The 20,295-nt window shown below is 36.3% G+C and overlaps 1 protein-coding gene across 1 annotated transcript in view; it reads right to left on the bottom strand.

The window, feature by feature from the left end:
• ATRNL1 (attractin like 1) overlaps window positions 1–20,295 on the bottom strand; it is a 664,967-nt gene that overhangs the window by 484,425 nt on the left and 160,247 nt on the right. The window contains exons 13-17 of the mRNA XM_042781046.1: window positions 19,599–19,717; window positions 12,508–12,640; window positions 9,205–9,386; window positions 2,799–3,012; window positions 355–543 (exon numbers count right to left, since the gene is read on the bottom strand). Of these exons, the coding sequence (XP_042636980.1) occupies window positions 355–543; window positions 2,799–3,012; window positions 9,205–9,386; window positions 12,508–12,640; window positions 19,599–19,717 (837 nt within the window). The remainder of the gene's footprint in view (window positions 1–354; window positions 544–2,798; window positions 3,013–9,204; window positions 9,387–12,507; window positions 12,641–19,598; window positions 19,718–20,295) is intronic.

Below are 20,295 nucleotides of genomic sequence, written 5' to 3'. Positions count from 1 at the left end.
CACACAAACTAGACAAAATGGTCACACCGCGGTGGCCGCTCAGTAGGACTCTAAATGATGGTACACACACAAACTAGACAAAATGGTCACACCGCAGTGCTGCTTAGTAGGACTCTAAATGATGGTACATACACAAACTAGACAAAATGGTCACACCGCAGTGGCTGCTCAGTAGGACTCTAAATGATGGTACAAACACAAACTAGAGGCTGACAGCACTGAAGAACAGGTTTGAAGCCAGCTATAATATCTTTTCCTAGATTTTTCAAAACTTCCTCAAATGTTAATTCCTCTTTCCAACACAGAAAACTGACACGTTTCTGTTAAATGAAGTCAATTTAAATAAATACTTACGAGAGCAGGTGGCAGTTTGCCACTCCAGACACTGTCCATATGGAAAAGAGATTATGTATGCATTAGAGTCAACACATCGCTTTGTACTGCTACACCACATACACTCCATGCCGTTGCTGGTACAGTTGGAGCATGTTGTCCTTAGAGAGCACGGCTTTTTGCATGGCCTTGCATTTTGATTTGGACTAACTGGAATAAATCAACAAATACAATTATTCCACTTGTTAACTGCATTTTAACACCAGTCTATGGCTTTTATTTGTTTTGTTGTTTAGAGAATGCTTCAATTAAGCCAAATGTGGCATAAAAATCATATGAAAATTACATGGTGACGTACACAAAAACAGATGACATGTTATTACTTAAGTTTCTTATCAAATTTAAAAGGTATATTTCCTTAAAAATTTTTAATTCTTTACAAAGTACATGAAGTTATACAATTCAAGTTATAAAATGGACTGCAATTCATGACCTAGAATTCTGTATATTAGCTGGATACTATGTATAACCCAAACCAAACTCACTGCCATCGAGTTGATTCCGACTCATAGTAACCCCCTTTGTGTTTCCAAGGCAGTAAATCTTTATAGAAATAGATTGCCCAGTCTTCCTTCCACAGAGTGGCTGGTGGGTTTGAACCACTAACCTTCTCATTAGCAATCAAATGCCTTAGGCACTATGCTACCAGAGCTCCTTAATACTGTGTATACTGTCATTATATACTTTCCTAGCCACAATGTTTTCCATAAATATTATATACTTCATCAAAGTAGATGACTTGTCAGTGAACATGTTTCTGACATAAACAATGAATAAAATTTTACTATAAAAATGCATATAAACTATATTTAAAAGGAGATAAGAGTGAAAAAATATTTTTTCACTTAACAAAAATCCATTTCAAAAAATAGCGGAAATGTTTGATTCTTTCTAGAAGCCAACCGAAATAATAAATCTTCAAGACTAAGATGATTCTCAATTGCTTCTTAATCTTGTATAAATCACTCTTTGAAACACTATTTTACGAACTGACCTTGATGACTCTACATCCTACATTTGTGAGTAGCAACTAAGGTCTTAAAAGCTTGTGAGAGGCCATGTATGATCTCCTCGCATCCAAAGCAAAACAGAGTGAAGAAAATGAAAGACCCATGGAAATAATCAGCCCATACAACCTCAGACACTATGACCTGAAACCAGAGATCTAGATAGTACCCAGCTACCACTACTGACCACCCTGACAGGTCATGATAGAAGGCCCCGGACAGAGTAGGAGGACAATGTGGACACAAGAAGACCAGGCTTACTGCTCTGATAGAGAGTGTGGTGGAACTCCCCAGACCATGACTTAGACACCTTTCAAGCCTGGACATGAACTCACTCCTGTGGATCAACTTTCAACCAAAGAATAGGCAGGTCTATAAGGTGACCAAGGAGCTCTGTGGTACAGTGATTAAGGCATTCAGCTGCTAACAAAGAGTTTGGAGGTTCAAACCCACCAGCCACTCCACAGGAGAAAGATGAAGCTATCTGCTTCCATGAAAATTTATAGCCTTGGAAACTCCATGGGGCAGTTCTACTCTGTCCTATAGGTTCATTAGGATTCAGAATTGGTCTAAAGGCAGCAGGTTTATAAGGTGAATAATAACTCTAGGGAGTTATGCACTCCTTAGACCAATCAATCATGCAAGACCTAAAGTGCAGCATTTATCCAGAAACAAGACTCAGAAGATGGGAAAGAATGGCAAATGGAAACAGGAAATACAAGGAGGAAGTAGACTGAGAGTGCTGTTACACTGTGAGGATTGCAATCAATGTCACAAAGCAAAATATGTATCAATTACTGAGTGGAAAATTAATTTACTTTGTAAACTTTCACCCAAATCACAATGAAAAGTTCTTCTTAAAAACAGAAGTAGTATGATTTAAGTAAAAGTAATTAAATTAAGAACAGATTCTTATTATAGTACAAGTACACAATCCAATGTTCATAATGCCACTATTTGAACCAAAAAATAGAAGTTGAATAAAGTTAGAAAATCTTTTATTTTTACAAATTAATCCAGAGACCACTAAAAGTGAGTGGGAAAAGTGGATAAAGATTATCTACTGCCATCGAGTTGATTACGACTTACAGCAGCCCTACAGGACAGAGCAGAAGTGCCCTATAGAATTTCCAAGGCTATAATCTTTACAGAAGCAGACTGCCCCATCTTTCTCCTGCAGAGTGGCTGGTGGGTCCAAACCACAGATCTTTTGGTTAGCAGTTGAGTGTTTTAGCCACTGGACCACCACAGCTTCTGGATAAAGATGGAACTTTCCTAAAACCAGAAATCTGCTTCATAATAAAATGGTGAAAGTTACTTCAGGCTATCACACACCTTGGGAGGAGGGGCTAAAAACATTGTATTTTGAAAGAAAAACTGGTTTACTGGACTACTTACCAATAGGTTTTTCACAGACAAGGCCATCTGCCATAGACGTGCAAGGATTAGCTTTCAAGCCTGCCACTGCAGCCCTTTCCAGATAGGCACAGAAGCCAGAATCATTTGGTTCGCCGGGAAGCCACTGCAGGGTTGTGTTGGTAAAAGGAGACATGTCTTCCCAGCCCCAGTAGGATATATTGATCTTGCGCAAGCCTACCCAAGGCGACATCTTCTGTAAATAAAAAGGGAGATTTTAAAAAGGTACATGTGAAAATTCTGTATCCTATTCCTTAGCAAATAGTTCATTATCATGAAAAATTGCATGTGAAAACATGTCGTGTCACCTTTCTAATGACGCCTAGTATCGAGGATAATTAACAATCCAAGCACACCTGGGAGAATGGCACAGACTTAAACGCTTTTTAAGCATAGGTTTTGTGTTTGACATGTTTGGAGTCAGTTTTTAGCCACTGTGAGCCTCAGTTTCCTCTTCTATAAAATGGGGATATAAATATCTGATATAAATTTCTACCTTACAAGGCAAGATCGTTAGTGATCTTAACACAGTGCTACTGCTGCTGCTGCTGTTAGCAGTCTAATCAGTTGTGAGGTAAGAAATCTAAAGATGAAAGTCCACGACAGTATATAGCGCCTACGTGAAGACTTTGTAACAGGATGGTAAAAGGACTCCTCGTTAATCTCCACTACCACACTGAACTTTTAAGTAATTATAGCTAAATTAATATCTTCTTTCATTAATAAAAAGAACAAGAAAAGTGGTAAAATCTCTGGCTCTTGGACTCCAAATAGAACTAACACCGATAGACAAGGACCACTGACTAAATATCCTTAATGCTCTCACTAATAGTTCAAAAGTAGCAGGAAAACAAAATCTATTCTTTACAAGCCTTATTTCAATCATTACTTAATTTTTAAAGTATGTTCCACTTATGGTATGTGAAAACAATGATATCGGTTCATCCAAGCTACTCTCTTTACAAAGCTATAGTGAACACCTCAACCTTAATATATACAATAATTTATTTTCTAACATACCAACCTACTAATCGTACATTAAGGAGCTCTGGTGGCGCAGTGCCTGAGGCGTGTGACTGCTAGCCAGGAGACTGGCAGCTCAAACCCACAAGCTGCTCTGCAAAAGGAAGATGGGGCAACCTACTTCCTTAAAGACTCACTGCCTCAGAAACCCAATGGGGGTCGCTAAGAGTTGGAATCAACTCAATGGTCATGAGTTTAATTTTGAGGTTAATCTTACATTACAGTGTTGAATGTTTTCAAAACTCTGCACTATCTCTTGTTTTACATAATGGACCATAAGGATAGAGGAAAAGTATGTCTCCTCAGCTGAGTCTCTAACAACCTAAAGGGAGGATATTTATATCAGTATTTATTCTATGTGGTGCAAATGGTTGCAGAGAGGATGTGAAGATGGCCACAGGCATGAAAATTTGAAAAGTATATAAAAACAATGAATTCCACATTCAACTTAGACATTCAACAAAGTTCCTGAATAAAATTAAAATATCTTTTCCATACTCATTATAACAGATCACATATTGCCTAGCAGAGAGTACTGTACCCATTGTACCCATAGCAGGTCATCTAAACAAAGTTCATTAGAACACAGCACTAGCCAGCACTATGCCTCAGACAGAGAATAAATAATGTTTCCAATTATACAAATACACATGCTGCTTCATATTGTGATCATCAAATATTTCAGACACCATTCTCAAAAATCTTTTGATAACAAAAACTCTGTAACATTTTTACAGTTCTCAATAACAACAGCAGGAGTCAATCCAACGTAGCTATTTCAGATTAATAACTGTGCTTCATATTACAGCAACTCTGCCTATGTTTCCAAACTATCTATAGGAACGGGAAGTCATTTGAAATAAAATATTACTCCCTAATTCATCACGATTAGAATCTGAGAGGAATAGAAAAATGAAGCAGTTGATAAAACATTTAACGTAACTATTACTCAGTAAATGAACTGGATAGGCAGTTGAGAATTAAAGATAAATTACGGTATTATAAAAATTTACCGCAGCACACCATAAATCATTGTAACATCTCATTAGCCGTTTCTGATAAGTAAATGATCATTTGACCCAAGATATCTCTTTAAAGTGTATTAATTTGTCCATCTTTATTTGCCAAGGAAGGGTTATTTTAAGTTTATGCAACTGCAGTAACTCAGAATATAATTTATTTTATATAAAGATATGCTTAATAGAATGTCACCTTGCAGAAGTTTCCACCTGTAAAATCTTAAATCTCTGCTTCCTGGTGAAACAGACATTATTAATTTTTAGTCAGCAAGGACCTCTGGTGTCACAGTGGTTAAAGCACATGGCTGCAAATCAAAAGGCCGGTGGTTCAAACACACCAGGTACTCCATGGGAGAAAGTTAAGGCCACCTGCTTCCAGAAATCTGTGCAGCCTTAGAAATCCTATGGGGCAGTTCTACTTTGTCCTTTTAGGGTTGTTATGAGCTGGAATCAACTGGACGGCAATGGGTTTGGTTTTGGTGGGTCGGTCAGCAGATTACCGAGTCCAAGTGCATCACATATTCAAACCAGTTTTAGTCCAATCTTTATGACTGATAACAATAAACAAGAAAAATGAGCAAGAAACCTTGAAACATGAAACTTCTCAAAACAGCACATTTCAAAAGTAAAGGGAAGAACTAACATGCTTTAAACAAGGAAAAGCAAGACAGCCCTAAGGCTAAATACTAATATTTTCAAAATTTTAAAGGAAATGGATCCACCATCATCTTTTTATAAGTGACAGGTATTCACAGAACGACTTTCACAGGCTCACTGATAAGAGTCCCTCATTCTTACAGCTGGAGAAGAGAAGGGCCTGGCATCTGAAAATGTACGAGACCTTGACATATGCTGTATGCACCCCATATTCAGAACTGCAGCAACCAACTCCCTGCTGTTGAGTCCACTCGGCCCCAGACTTTACAAACAGACCCTGACGCAGCTTTCTAAAACGTGATAAAACATCAGCAGATTTCTCCTACACTCCACCACACACACCTCACCCTCAGCCATACAGAACCTCCAGCAGCTCTCAAAGAAGACAAAGAACCTCGACGCTTCCTTGGCCTCCTTACAGATGTCCTCACCTGTTGGCCAACTGCAAGTTCTGTAAAATTTAGTCAGGGAATTCGTCTGGCAGACGCTCATTCTGTTCATATTGCTAGGCAGATGTCCACACCTGTTCTTCGTGTATCACCGTGTGTGCATCCAACACTGTAATTATCGCAATTACCACTGTGTTTGTCCCTCTCCTCATTGAACTCTTCAGGAACAGTGATTGTCTTTTAATCACTATATTCTGAGTGAGTAGCAGATTGCCAGGGACTCTGAAGGTGCTCCCTAACTATACTCAATGAATAACTACTACTCTCTGTTACAGGAAAATAATCACAGTTCATGCAAAAATTATTTTACAGATCAATTTTTTGTATAAATTTAGTTACTGAGTTTTTTGTTTTCTGTTTTTTCACCCTGTCTGTTAATCCTATACATATAAGAAATATTTGATATGGACAAGAATCATAGCATAATATCCAAATCAAAATACCTGAATATTCATAAAACCCTGGGATGAAATTAACTTATGGATTTTATTACTGGGAAGACTTTGGCTCTATAGATGGAAACTTGCATTAGAAATTGGATTACCCATTATTGATACTCATAAGAAATATACTTTTAATACCCATAAAAATTAGGGTAGGCAACAACAGTAAACTGAATGTCCATATAAAAATTTCAAAAGGGAATGTGCCCTTCTGGCTTTTTAACATGTATGCATATTGGTTCTTAAAGCATTCTTTAAAAATCTGATGCATATTCTGCTGTTACTAGCAAAAGGAAAATCAGTAACATTTGTTCATATTCTTTATCATAAACCAGAAGTCACTGTTAAGAGATAAAATGTCCTGGTATAACTTTCAGAGGGGAAAGAAGCTTGCAATTAATCACAGAAAAATTTAAATACATGCCAAGAGCAAATATGCTTCCACAATCAATCTCAATATTAACTAACTATTCTGCAAATAAATGTTAGTTACCTAGGAATTTACTTTCTAAATGATGATTTCTGGAAACAGTAGTAATAGCAGCAGTAGGAACAGAGATACAAAAATAATAACCCTTAAAATAAAGATAATAATAACATCAATCAATGTAAACATCCAAAAATAAAATTCACCTACATTCCTTACATGCACTATCTCATTCCTCACAATAAATACACAAGGTCGTGGTTGTTAGTCGCCATCAAGTCAGTCTGACTCGCAGCCACCCCGCGCATGCAGAGAAGGCAGAGCTTATCCACAGGGTTGTGCCCTTTTGGAAGCAGACGGCCAAGCTGCCTTCCTGGATGCCCCAGGGTAGGCTCCAATTATCTCACTGTAGAGATGAGGAACCCATCGCTGGTGAGGTTAACCTGCTACTAAATTATAGTGGTAAGAAGTCTGTACAGAATTCATGTTCTCCACAATTTTGATACATTATCCACTACAATGCTGCTTAAAACTCAGCTATTCCAAGCTACACAAGGAAGTGTTGCTAAGTATTTCTATAGCAAGCAATTGGTACTATTTGTTCTGGAAAGTTTTCAAGCTGAAATTATCTTCACCATACCAAAGAGAGTGAAGTTTTGAGTATCATCAGAGCATTTCACCAAATAAAAGCAATCATATAAGGTCCAAAATAAAACCCAAAAGATCTGACCTAAGATAATTTTCAAAGTAATACCTAAATTATAGACGTGGTGGCTAAGTTTGTATGTCAACTTGGCTGGGCCTGGTTGAGTGGCTGGACAGCTGGATATAGTTATTTCCCATGGTAAGACTGATAATCAACTCCATGGTGGAATGTATTGGAGCAGCTTGGGATATGGTCTGCTTCCCGTATATAAGCAGCAGCTTTAGGAATGGTCTCTAGCTTATGGCATACTTGGACCCTGCAGGTAACTGTGTCGCTGTTCAACAGCCTGCCATGCTCTGCCAACCTCAGGACTTTCAGTGGACTTGAATTAATGGCCTGCCATGTGGTTTGGTAACATCGGGACTGTGCCTTTTTACTTGTCAATCTTGGCCTTGTCAGTCTCAGCAGCCAGCAGCTATCTGAGTGAAGAAAAACCTCTAGGTCCAATGGCTGGGAGCAGGAGGCAGAACTGAAGCCCAACGATGAGGGGCTTTCACCCAGCTGCTAGAACCTGGCATTTTGAACTTGGACTTAAAGCCTCCAAACTGTAAGTGAATAAACTCCTGTTTCTTCAAGCCATCCCATTAGCATATCTTCTGTCAGAATGGCACTAGGTAACCAGAACAATAGACATATCATTATTTATATAGAAATTGGGCCACATCGTGTGTTATTTTACCTTACAATATTTATGTATAAATGTGTGTGTATATCTTTAAACACTGAGCCAAATCCAGCACAGATTTAAGGTATTTATTACTATTTAGTCTTATCACTTACCTGTGATTTGATTTATCGAACTCAACATTGATTAAGTTCTAATTTTATTTGCTAAGCAAAATATAAAGATTTGCTATCACCATTTACATTATATTAATATATTTCAAGGAAGTGTATGAACTGAATAAGATATTTTAAAATCAGAATTAGTAAATTATTTTCAAATTTGTTACTTTATCTACTTTCAAATTGAGTATTTTAACAAACCAGGAAAAGAAAATAAAGACACATCTGTACATTTCTCTTGGAAATTTTTTATAAAATGGCGTTTTAATAGCATTTTCTAGGAATTATTTAGCTTTTCCATAAAGCAACTCTCTCAAAATCTGAAACAGTTTTTAAGTGCTTTATGTTCCAAAAACTTCCATATACTTTAAAAATCTGTCTTAGTTCTGCTAATCTTTAGTGTATTCATTCCAGCAAATAATACCTAGAAGAGTAACATTATTCTAAAATTTAATCCATAACACAACATATACACAAACACACACTACACATACAAAACACATATACAAATGTAGCCAGTGTGTCCAGTGTTTTTATTATAAGGAACACCTCATTACTTAATAACTGAACTGCAAAAAAAAAATACTTAATAATTAAATAATTAAACTGCAATAAAAAATTATAATGTATAAATTCTTAAATTCTATACAGAGGTAGTTTTTCAGGTGTATTTATTCATATGAGATGACCTTCAGATAAAATGATGCAATAATTTACACACAGAACAAGTTCACTGCCAGTTCATTTTTACAATCAGTTGCACTTTTATTTCCAAGGTTTAATAAGAACATCACATTAAAGAAACAAAAAGAATGAATTATTTCCAAGAATTATGAAATTACCATAGTATATTATCATAATACGTAATCAAGCTGTACCTGTTGCGTATACTTGTGTATTTCATCCAGAACAAATTCTACTTCTTTTGAGGTTGTTAATGAAGCAAGATTTCCACTAAGATTATAACAATAAAGCTTTGCATTATCATAGCTTTCTCTACTGGAATTGATTCTAAGACAAGAATCCCCAATATGACTCCATCCTTCTCCGCAAAGATGAGCTAGGAAAAAAAAAATCTTATTTTTAGATTTCCAAAAACCCTACATTTTCAATTATTTTAGAATACTGAAATACTACTTCAGTATTTGTTTAAATAATTTCTAAAGAGATAAGTTTTAAATATCTCGAAGCAAATTCCCAAATAAACTAATAGTTTAATGAAAAATGACAACAGAAGATGCTATTTTTTTTCTGTAATTGTTAAGCATAAGATAAGACAAAAGGTTTCTACAAAATCTGTTAAAATGTGTTGACTGTACTTGCTAGATGATCAGTGTAAAGTCTAGTATATTGGAATATGGTATCTCAACAAGTTAAAGACCTACTATATTTGTATTCCAAGGTTTCATTTATAGAAGACAAGATCACTTTAATAGAAAAACAACCAGCACACAACAAAAGCAATTTCATCTTTTCCCCCAAAAGGGGGAAAATACAGAACAGAGTTTCAAATTCTTATGGACTCCAGACTTCCTGGAGCCATGAAGGTTGAATGAACTCCTGAAACTGCTGCCCTGAAATAACCTTAAACCAAAAAATATCCCCAGAAGTATTCTTTTAACCAAATAATAAAGCTTAACTAGCTAAAGCATAAGTCTATAAAGACTTTATCAAAGTTATTCTAATGTGTTCTAATTCACAACATAGTGGTTCATTAATAGACTTATCTATGAAATTACACTGCATTTTAGTTTCCCTACCACATTGAATAGGAGCTCTGGTAGCATAGTGCCTAAAGCACCTGACTGCTGACCAGAAGGCTGGCGGTTCAAACCCACCAGCCACTCCTCGGAAGGAAGATGGGGCAATCTACTTCCGTAGTGATACTGCCTCGGAAACCCAAGGAGGGGTCGCTATGAGTCAGGTCCGACTCGATGGCACATAACAAGAACAACAACCACCACCACATTGAATACATCAGTGCCTCTTCTCTATGATAGGTTTTAGCACTCTAGGGCAAAACTCAGGGAATTGCTCTAAAGCAGCAGTCCTCCAACTTTTTGGTCTTAGAATCCTGTTAATTCTTAAAAATTATTGAGAAGCCCAGACATCTTTTCTTTATGTATGTATCTCTACTGATATCTACCAGATTAAAAATTAAAACTGATCATTTAAAACAAATTTATTTATTCAATTAAGACAACAATTTAAAAACCCTTTACAAGTTAACTTAAATATTGTATTTTACTTTTAAAATATAGTCTCCAAAACCAAAAACAAAATTGTGAGAAGACGTGGCTCACTACAAGGAAATCGTACCCTCAGATCTGTTTTCACACTGCGTCTCTCAGGCTGTGGCACCTCAGCCTTCGGAGAACACCAGCACAGGCCCATGAGAGGATGGGAATGAAATAGCAAAAAAATCCCAGTGATGTGCAATAGTTTTAACCTCACAGATCCCTTCAAAGGATCTTGGAGACCCTGCACTGTGCTAACTGCTGTTCTGAGGATTAAACGGTTCCTAAAACTTAGTGATTCCTCAGCAGGGGTAGGAAGGGAGAGAAGGGAATACTGAAAACAAACGCATTGACCCATGTCACTTTAGTGTTCTATATCTCACTGGACATAAATTATATTTCAATCAAATGTACTTTAAAATAAATAAGTAACTTGGTGATTCCTCAAAAAACTGTAATTATCATTCAACAATGTTGCTTAGGACACAAATATAATTGTTACAGTCTTCTGGAATCCCAAGTACCAAATCACTTCAAGGAAATAACTTAAGAACAGAACAAAATAAGTTAGTGTGTAATTCAGTATTTCAATGTATTCGCAAAACAATAACCTGATTAAGTGGAACCCTTATGACAAAGCAACAGTTTTTGTTGTTTTTTTCCTTGTAGATAGTGAGTACTTGGTCATCCCAAAGTTAACTTCACTATCTGTTCCTATTAAGTTCCACTGTTAATCAAACTCCTTTCTTATTAAAGCTAAATTCCTTTAGCCAAGTCTTATTTTGGCCTAGGATTCACTCTACTTTTTAAAGAGTCTCTGTAAATACTTTTATTGATCTATACGTTGATTTTAAAGTTTAACTCTTAGAAATCAATACTGCTTTCAAGTTCTTAGTGTCATCTTACCCCTGCTTCTCAAATTCTGCCCACTGCATTAATATTCTCTTATTTTCTCAAAGTGAATATACATACACATTGCACAACTTAAAAGCTTCAATGATCAGTATACAAACAAAATTCAAAATTGGAATAAACATTCTAAAACGCACTGGTACTTTTAAAGACAATCTACTTCTGATATTATCACATGAATTTGTAGGAAGATTGGCTCCAACACAGTAACATCTGTAATCGAATTTTCCAATACTTTTTGTAATTACCTAGGTTCAGAAATTTTTCTGTGAAAAACAAAACAAAATACCATGGGACAGAAAGAGGCAGGATACTGCAGAGATGGGTCCCATCTGCCAACAAGCAATGCAGCTTGGAGCAAGTCACCTTAGTATGCACCTCAAATTATCTGTAACAAGAAGATGGAGCTAGACAGACACCTGTGGCATTTTCTGATATCATCTTTTATAATTAAAAAAGAAGACTACTCAGAAAGGTTCCACTAGGAAGGATGTTGACAGTGAAAAATAAATCGGAACTACTTTTTAAAATGAACATTATGATGGTTTGTACAACTTACCTAGATACTCATAAAATTATACAACACTTGGTATAAATGTTACAGTTTAGAACAAAAAACAGTCAAAACAGTTCACTTAATTTAAAAAATAAACGACATTTAAATCAAATACAGAAAAAGGTAAACATTTCTTAAAACTAGATATTAGTTCTGTAGATACTGGTTTTCTATGCTTTTAAGGTATAATTTTTTGAAAAATGGACAAGGAAATCTTCTCAACAGCATACAGTATACACAAGAAACGACAAACATCTTTAAAGAATTAGAAGTAAAAATACAATTATAAAATTTTGCTTTCCCAATTTCTTGATACTTAAAACAAGTGGAGACAATGCTATTAATAGCCCGATATATTGTCTGACACTTGCTATAGCTTCAGTTTTGGAAAACAAGGTTCTTACGACACACTCTTCACTACAAATGGTGTTCACATAGAGACGCTAAAACTCTTGACTGAATTTTGACATTTTTACCTGGTAAAGCCTGGCATTCCTGTTGTCGCTGATCCCACTGGCAATTCAAGTTTAGGGAACAGCTTTTACAGCTGGTAAGTTTGTTACAAATCTGCTCATTTCTCACATGACATTTGGTGTAGTTTCTGACAGTCTAGAAAATTCAAAAATAAAAGCATGTTATTTTTCTTGTAAAGCAGTGTATACAGAAATCACCAGTGAACTTTAAAATACAGATTTCTAGCCCCAAATCTAGTTCTACTAAATCAAAATCTCTCATAATCATTTCATTATAGTTTTTTCAATTAACTAGAATACATCCTATTGGGAAAAAAATTCAAATTATCGAATAGAAACCATCTAATGAAAACCTCTTCTATTGAAAACACACTTCCAGTTCCATAAATAAAGCCAATACAGAGTTATTTTCATTCATGATCACAAGAAATAACTCTAGTTTTAATAAAAACCATCATATAAACACTATACAAATGAAGCAGAAATGAACAATAAGGAAAATTAAAGAGATGCTTTATCAAAATCCATTACATTCTGAGAAGATAAAATTCTTTTCTCAATAACTCCAACTAATTTTATTTCCATGGCCACTAAGTAATGGCTTTGATTAATTAATGTTTAGCCAGCGTCTATTTGTCTAATAGCCTTCACTGATGGTGCAAAACCTGCAAAATTTACATTTATTTTTCAATTTTACTAAAAAATGTCATAATATCTCAATTAATGCCTGTACTGAGAAGTTAAAGGTTAAAAGAAAAAAAGAGGCAACATAGAAACTTTAGTGTTGAGTCCTATTTACTCGCATACACTGAGGCTCACATACTTCACACAGCATTATTAATGTCTGTAATGAAACCTGGGAAGCTCTGGTCAAGCAGTGGTTAAGCACTTAGCTGCTAACCAAAAGGCCGGTGGTTCAAACCCACCAGCTTTTCTGGGAGAAGGACCTGGCAATCTGCTCCTGTAGGAAAGGCTGGATGGTACTTCTACCCTGACTTACAGGGTTGCCATGATTCAGAATCAATTCCATAGCATACAGCAAACACATGATCAAACCTACCTCCTGAAAATCAGAAACTGAATTTTTTTGACTCATCTCTTCTTGTGACTCTCATTTTCTGAGAGAAATATACAATGAACTTAATGCTAGATGGCTAAACCCTGAGCCCCACCCCAACCTTGTTCTTCTCCATAGGTATAAACACTTACCTCAAGCCTTCTCATGTAAGGAAGGTAAATATTTACTTTCAGTCAACAAAGCTAACATTTACTTAAAATAAGGTTATAATTATCCACACATGTAAAAATGATTGAAGCCTTTTTTATCCTCTTAGACACTTTACACTCACTCACTGCATATTTATATATCAACTACTATACTTCATAACAAGACATACTCTGTAGCCACCTTCATGACAACGGTGTTGACTTCTTTAGAGCAAATTTTATTTACTATAAGGTAACAGAAAAACAGTACAAAGATACCAATGGTCTTCTCTATTCATCATAAAAATACACAGGTTATTTTTTAAATTGTAATTATTTTGAGACTCTTATTTAACCACTACATCTTCATTGGAAACATTTAAACTTCCTTATTGATATTTTTTCTGACTCATGTTGCTGTTGTTAGTTGCCATAAAGTCGACACCAACTCATGAGGACCTATGAACAACAGAAAGCACTGTTGCCCGAGATCACACCACTCTCACAATCACTGGGTTAGATTTTCATGTAGCATATAAATCGTGACATTATTCAACATAATAATTAGACTACAGTTGTAAATATTTACCAGCTAATGGAAAAGACATAAATTTACTTTAATTATCCGAAAAATAAAATAACCTCTAAAAATGGCAGCAGAATGGCTAAACAACATAAGGGAAGAAGAGAAAGAATAACAGCTTACTGCCAGTCTTTAGAATAACAATGGTAACATTAGAGTCCATCCAAAAACTACTGTTCCTCATTAAGAACATTATGGTCATTCACTAACACTGAATCAGACAATAGAGGAAATTATATTTCAGTCACACATAGCACCAATTTAATCAATGATAAAAGAAAACTGTTAATCTGAAACATGGCCACATTCTTTTTTTATTTTTTCTTTTTTGGCTCAATGAACCAGATGTACATCAGTAAACAAACTATGAAGAGTAAATACTGCTTTACTGATCTTCATTCTAATACATTTAACTGTAAATTTAAAATAAAAATCTGTGCAAAGCAAGTAATTTATATAAGCTATTAGAGCACAAAATATGCAGCTTGCAGTAAATATGGCTAAATAATGAACTAGGGTAGCAATGGACATAATTTACACTAAAATCCCATAGACCTTCCTGTACCCATTACCATTTGGTTTAGCTTAATCACCAGACATTCTGATAAAACTGTCTAAAAAACACATTATATCAAATTCTAAATTACAAGTGAGTACCATCTGCTCAGTTATACTATCTTGCCCAACACTTTCCTTGTTAATATGTCACTATTAACAACAAAATAAAAAGCAAAAGGCCAGTTTATAAAATATGTATTTCATAGTTATTTATGTAACACAACTTTTAGATTATAAAGAATGTGTGGCTTTTCACCTAGTTTGTCTAAACACAAATTAACTCAGGGTTATTCAGCAAAGCTTAAAATATAATCTGCTAGTAATTTTTTACAAATAACATTCTTCATTTTAGTCCCTTATTCCCACGCCTTATTTTACTTAACTCCTATTTCCACATTACTCACTAAAATAACTCCCACTAGACGATTATTAATGTAAATCTAAAAAGTAATTCAAATTTTCAAGGTATGGTTGGTTGGTTGGTTGCACAGCCATATCATATTAATGTTATAATTTGAATAAAATGGAAGTACATCTTGCTATTAAGGCAACTTACATCACTGAAAGGTATGTATCAACAGAATATTTATGAAAGAAAAAGGGTTCAATCCTCACAGTCAACACTCCCAAACTTCTATTTTAAGTTTTAAATATTATTTTAGAAAGAAATCATAAAAAAATGTTTTTAACTATTACTGGTTACTGAAGAAAATTTTTTAAAGATTCATTTAAAAAACTTCCATAGTGTGATTAAACACCTTTTTCTTTACCTTTTGCTTAATTACAGTCTCTTGAAAAACAAGTGCATAGTTGTCTTAATTTTAAAAAGTTCAGAAAATGAAAGGCCAAAATCCATTAAATGGGGAAGAGAATGTTTGTTTAATAAATGGTGCTGGCAAAACTGGATATCCATTTGCAGAAAAGTGAAACAAGATCTGTACCTCACATCATACACAAAAACTAACTCCAGATGGATCAAAGACTCAAATGTGAAACCTAAAACTGTAAAGTTCCTCAAGGAAAAACTAAATGCAAATTTAGGGGCCCTAATATATAGCATAAATAGACTATCAAGTATAACCCAAAAAAACTAACTCCAGATGGAGCAAAGACTTAAATGTGAAACCTAAAACTATAGAGTTCCTCAAGGAAAATCTAGGGGCAAATTTAGGGGCCTTAATATATGGCATAAATAGACTATCAAGCATAACCCAAAATGCACAAACAGCAGAAGAGAAACTAGATGAATGGGACCTTCTAAAAGTCAAATTTTTATGTGCTTCCAAAGACTTCTCCAAAAGAGTCAAAAGAGAACCTACAGATTAGGAAAAAATATTTGGCAATGACATATCTGACAAGGGACTTATCTCTAGAATCTATAGAAAACTCCAACACCTCAATAACAAAAAGACAAATAATCCAATTAAAAAATGGGCAGAAGACATGAATAGACACTTCACCAAGGAGGATATTCAGGCGGCCAACAAACATATGAAGAAATGCTCATGATCATTAGCCATTGTTGTTGCTATTGTTATGTGCCATCGAGTTGGACCCGACTCATAGCAACCCAACCTTGGGTTTTCGAGGCAGTATCATTACAGAAGTAGATTGCTCCATCTTCCTTTCGAGGAGTGGCTGGTGGGTTTGAACTGCCAGTCAAGTGCCTTAGCCACTATGCTACCAGAGCCATTAGAGAGATGCAAATGAAAACAACAATGAGATACCATCTTGCTCCAGCACTAGTAGCAAAGTTCAACAAGACACAAAATAACAAATGTTGGTGAAGATGTAGAGAGATTGGGACTCTCATACACTGCTGGTGCGACTGTAAAATGGTACAACCACTGTGGAAATCAGTATGGCCATTCCTTAAAAAGTTGAAATTAGAAATATCATTTGATCCATTCCATTAGTAGGTATATATCCTAAGGAAGTAAGAGCCATGACAAGAACAGACATACGCACACCCATGTTATTGCAGCACTATGTACAATAGCCAAAAGATGGAAACAACCTATGTGTCCACCAACTGAAGAATGGATAATCAAACTTTGGTACATACACACAATGGAATACTATGCAACCCTAAAGAATAACCTAGAATCTGCAAAACACCACATAACGTGGGTGAACTTGGAGGACATTATGGTGAGCGAAATAAGTCAATCACAATAGGACAAATATTGTATTAGTCCGTTATTGTAAAAATCAAGGAAAGGTTTATATAGGGAAGGAAATTTCTTTGTTATTACCAGGGATAGGAGGGGAGGGGAGGGAACACTGCTAGATAGATAGAGATAAGTATTGATTTGGGTGAAGAGAAGGGCAATGTACCAAATGTGAGTGATCAACATGGTGGCACTGAGGAAGAAAAAGACATAGCGAGGTACAAGGGAGGTACAGACAACAAAGATGAACCTTTTTGCACATACAGTACTGCATTGTCAGTGAAGGCAAACATGGGTATATGGGTAGACAGATGGGTAGAGAGACTGAACTATTAGGTATGTCTATGAAGTGAGGAGTGTACCCAAGACCATGTATACGGTTGGCAGACAATGGTCCTATATTTGTATGATCTGAATTCCCAAGTGTATAGTAGAGCTGGCAAGGGACCAGGTTGTAGTCACTTCTTGGTCACAGCCAGCTACCCAGAGGGAGTGAGTAGTTGAACCTGTGGGCTCGGGACCATAGTCACAGGGGACATCAAGCTCAATTGCCATAACATACTACACAAAACATTGTTCCACCTCCTACTTTGGCAAGTAGTGACTGGGATCTTAAAAGCTTGTAAGCAGCCATCTAGATGCAATGATGGGTCTCTCCTCATCCAGAGCAAAGAAGAATGAAAAAATCCAAAGATTCATGGAAACAATTAGTCCTAGCAACTAGTACACCATGTGATCCGCAGCCTGTCCAACTATGAGACCAGAAGAGCTAGATGGTGCCTGCCTGCCACTGTCAACCACTCGGAGGGGAATCTATGTAGGAGATCCCAGATTAGAGAGTGAGAACAATGTGGAACAAAACTCAAAATCATTTGAAAAAAAAAAGGGGGGTTTGCTGGTCTGATAGAGTCTGGTGGAACCACTGAGACTATGGCTCCTAGCTGCCCTTCAGGTCTGGAATTAAACCCACATCTGTGGCTTCCGGCCAAGCAAAAGACAGGCATGGGAGTTGAACATTTACTTGAGGTAAATACACTCCTTGGAGAGAATAATCATGGGAGAAAGAAGGGCTGTGTATGTACAGGGAGACAGCTCGGGGCAGGGGTGCATGGAGGGATAGACACAGGAAAGAGGTGACTGTCAGGAGGAAGTGGGAAGGGGAGCTGTTGTATTGTGGTGAATTGTGGTCAATGTCATGAGACAAAGCATATGTGAACTGCTGTATGGAAAGTGAATTTACTCTGTAAATTTTCACCCAAATCACAATTTAAAAAGTTCACAAAAAGAAAAATGAATGTATATTGTATTTATTTGCCCTCTACAAAATCTGTTATACACGATATTTCATTATTAAACTACAGCCCAATATGAGAATCTTTAATTCTAATAAATACTATTTTTAACATTTTTCTTTCAATTTGTTAACATCTAGAAAACATGAGATATTTCGATGGTGCTGTTGTTGTTAGTTGCACCTCACAGTGACCCGGTATACACCAGAACGAAGACCCTGCCTGGTTCTGCCCCATCGCCACCATCGCTGCTATGTCTGAGCCCACTGTGGAAGCCACTGTGTCGTTCCATCTCACTGAGATCTTCCTTTTCACTGACCCTCTGCTTCACTATGCACGATGACCTTTGCCAGGGAACAGTTCCTTTCCGATAACATGAACAAAGAGTGATTTTGAATCTAATAACTTATTAATTTTTGCTGCTCTTAATCCATCCTCACCTACCATAAATAAGATTTTGTGATTTTTTTCAACAGACCTTCTTCCCCTAAGGTAGGATTTCTCACACTCAGCTCTACTGACCCTGAGCCAGGTAACTGTGCTGTGGGGTTGCTACTCTGGGCATTGTAAGATGCTTAGCGGCACCCTAACCTCTACCTACAAAACATCAGCAGCAGCCCCCCATTTGTAAAAACCAAAAACGTCCCTTAACATTAACATATATTCCCTGAGGGGAAAACTGCCTCCAATTCAGAACCAATGATCTAGCGACAGACAAAAAGGCAACCCCAAGCATTCCATTCAGCTTTTGTACTGTGTACATGCTGATGGTCTCCCTCATCCTGGATGATTTTGCTCTATCTTTGTCCTGTCTAAGGCAATACAAGTATCTTTATTGGAAAAAAAAAAAAAAAAAAGGTAACCTCCACTCTCAAATCCTCACAATAAACTCACACACAGCGTGTTAATTAAACATTGGTCCACACCACTATTAAAGCATGTCTGACAAAGAATCCCATAGTAATGATTGCAGTATTTACCTACATAATCCTACTTTCATAAGCATTTTACAGTCTTTTATTCGATCAATTTTCAAAGAATTTTCCAAGCATGATGCACGAAATACAGTCCAAATTAACTGGATCCTAAGCGGAACCTCCACTGACAAATTTGAGCAACAAAACTACCCAGTCTGAATTTACAGTGTACCAAGAAGTGAGTGATTCCCTACCTACTGTCCAAAAGTCTGGATGTAAACTATCATACACAGTGCTGTTAAATGATGAGCTGATGATTATAAAACAGCTATGCTAACTACATCATCATTTACCCATAAATACTAACCATGCTGCAGTTACTGTTTGCTGAAATACACTTCTTGTCATCGCACCATTGGCACCCATTTGTATTGGCTGTACAGCTGGCACAATCAGCATATCTGTGACACCTGTCATCAGAAGCAGCTGCAATGCAAATGGGAGACAGAACATATCAGGAGGGATAAGACCATGTTACACTTCTCAATTCACACATTTTTAACATCTGCTCAGAAATTACTAAGGCATTTTTTTAGCCATAATTATGACCTTCAATATAAAAATAAGTTCCCCAATATAAAGTTAACTTTGTAGTTTAATTGTGCTTGCAGGGTTTTGGATACTTCCTATTACCATCTTAGGAGCTCTGGTAGCGTAGTGCTTAAGGCACTTGACTGCTAACCAGAAGGCTGGCAGTTCAAACCCACCAGCCACTTCTCAGAAGGAAGGTTGGGCAATCTACTTCCGTAGTGATACTGCCTCGAAAACCCAAGGAGGGGTTGCTGTGAGTCGGATCCAACTCCATGGCACGTAACAACAACAACAACAATTACCATCTTAACAATCCATTCCACCAGGATTCGACAACCACTTAAAATTTAGATTGTGGAAAGCCAAAAAAGTCTGACTGGCGTTTTACTGAACAAAATGTTTTATTATACATCCAAAAGAAAACGTTCTAAAAATACTTTTTTATAAATGTACTCTTCAAGAGACATTTGAGT

The sequence above is a fragment of the Orycteropus afer genome, unplaced genomic scaffold (genome assembly GCF_000298275.1).
Source record: "Orycteropus afer afer isolate SDZICR_OR568_19922 unplaced genomic scaffold, OryAfe1.0 scaffold00082, whole genome shotgun sequence".
Taxonomy (NCBI): domain Eukaryota; kingdom Metazoa; phylum Chordata; class Mammalia; order Tubulidentata; family Orycteropodidae; genus Orycteropus; species Orycteropus afer.
This window is presented reverse-complemented; position numbering and strand designations above follow the sequence as displayed.